The sequence below is a fragment of the Mastomys coucha genome, unplaced genomic scaffold (assembly GCF_008632895.1).
Source record: "Mastomys coucha isolate ucsf_1 unplaced genomic scaffold, UCSF_Mcou_1 pScaffold23, whole genome shotgun sequence".
Classification (NCBI taxonomy): Eukaryota; Metazoa; Chordata; class Mammalia; order Rodentia; family Muridae; genus Mastomys; species Mastomys coucha.
In genome coordinates, this window is record NW_022196906.1 from 71753387 (window position 1) to 71755302 (window position 1916).

The following is a 1916-nucleotide window of genomic DNA, read 5'->3' on the forward strand; positions in this document are numbered from 1 at the left end:
GAGGAGAGGAGGAGAGGAGGAGAGGAGGAGAGGAGATTGTCAGATCTGATGACTAGGATAACGTTCAAACACATTGCCAAAGCCTACCTTCCGGGTCTAAAGGCTCTTGGAGAGGAGGCCTTTCTTTCTCTTCATGGCAGAATGACTTGTAATCAGGACAGCAATCAGAAGTGTCCCGTTCACAGAAGCTGTCACAGTAACACAGCGCATTGGCCTCATAGAACTGAGTGACACAGGCGTCATCTCTAGCTTCACAGCAGCCAAAGCGCCTACAGTATTCCCCGTGGAAAATGGCCCTTTTGTGCCGAGTACCTTCAAAAATGGTGCGATTTCTAGTGAAACTCGGCCCTGGGTCCACTTCTCCTTGAGATAAAAAATGAGTCTCGGCCCAGATGTCTGTCGTCAGAAAGAAGATTAAGATCTTATATCCGGTCCACATTATTGTTTGTCGGTTCAGCTTCCTCTTTCAGCTCTACCCGATTCTTTTAGTCTTGGGACTTTTTTTTCCTTGAAGCCTGATCAGTAATCATCAGGATACCTCAGCCTGGACCTTGAGACTCATTCTTTACTTGAGCCTCTTATAGTTAAACATTAACCAAAAAACTTTCAGTGTTTGCACAAGATAATACAAGTGTTAGAAATAGACTATTATAATTTATCTAAAATTTAAAAAAATGTACATCTCATACAATGTTACAAAGTTTATGTGATCATCAAAGAAAACAACAAACAAACAAAAACTATCTAAGATCTTAAGTAGAAATGATACATGGAGTATTGCTTGTCCTTCAGAAAATCTAGGCCCCTTGTATAGTTATGTCCCAAAACATGGCTATAAAAGCACTGCCAGGTGCAGGAAATTCAAAAGCCAAAAATATGATTACTCATTTCACCTGCTTGCATGGTAACTAACCCCAGGCTCCTCCGATGTCACCTGCTGGGAACTGTCCCATGGACAGCAGTTCCTCTGACTCACTCACACTCTGTCAGGCTGGTTTCATCTCTCCTCTGTACCTCATTTACCTACCACAGGCATTTCAGTGTTTTAGCTTGCCAAAGCCCTAGTCAGCAAGAATACTCTGACTTTGACCTTGCTTCTCCCAACCCCGGTCTCTACCTAGAGTTAATGGGGGAACTGAACACTCTGGGAAGCATTTGCAGCCAAGAAAAGTCAAGTCTTCCTGCTATGCAGCTGCGGGGGGAGGGAGCTGTAAGGCACACTCAGAGGTCAAGATGTCTGGTATTCTGTGAAGCTACGCATTGACAGTGGATCTTGCCAGACTGTATTTATTCATTAACTACAGTAACTGCCTTTGTGGGATAAATAACCAGAAGGAAATGAATCAGCAAGGGTGGCTAGGTGAACTGTTGAAAAGGATCTACCTTAGAAAGCAGAGACCTGGACTTCCATCCCCAAGCAGTTTACTGGCTCTGTGGCCTGTGGATCACTATTTACTTATATATTCCACGGTTGTTTTCCTATAAAACAAGGGTTCTTCCTCTTGGTCACTATTTCATAACTTAGAACTATCATCAATATATTCCCTGACCTTGATCTGCCTTTGATTTATCATTCTCTTCCTCATTACGACACTTCCCTTGAATAGTAAACTCTCAGGTAAGAACAAGTGTAATTCTTTCCATATGCTTAAAAGATTCTTTATCATCTTGGTATCACTACCCTATCTCTTGTCATATATGAGGAGGTCCTTGCTAATATCAGTAGAATCAAATCACGCCAGTGATTCTTATATTGAAGGACCTGTACTTTGTTTCCCAAAATAGCTAAATTCATTCACATTTCTACCAACAGCATACAGTTCCCCTTTTCTCCATATCATCACAAATATTTGCTATATTTTCATCCTTTTGATCATAGCCATTTTAACAGATATGAGATGACTCAAGTCTTTACT

General features: G+C 41.5%; 1 protein-coding gene across 1 annotated transcript in view; it reads right to left on the reverse strand.

Annotated features, from left to right (window-relative positions):
- The window catches only part of Tinag (tubulointerstitial nephritis antigen), a 94908-nt gene extending 94358 nt beyond the window's left edge, over nt 1–550 (reverse strand). The window contains exon 1 of the mRNA XM_031343830.1: nt 88–550. Coding sequence (XP_031199690.1) covers nt 88–439 — 352 coding nt within the window. The 5' untranslated portion in view covers nt 440–550. The remainder of the gene's footprint in view (nt 1–87) is intronic.
- Nucleotides 551–1916: the final 1366 nt, after the last annotated feature.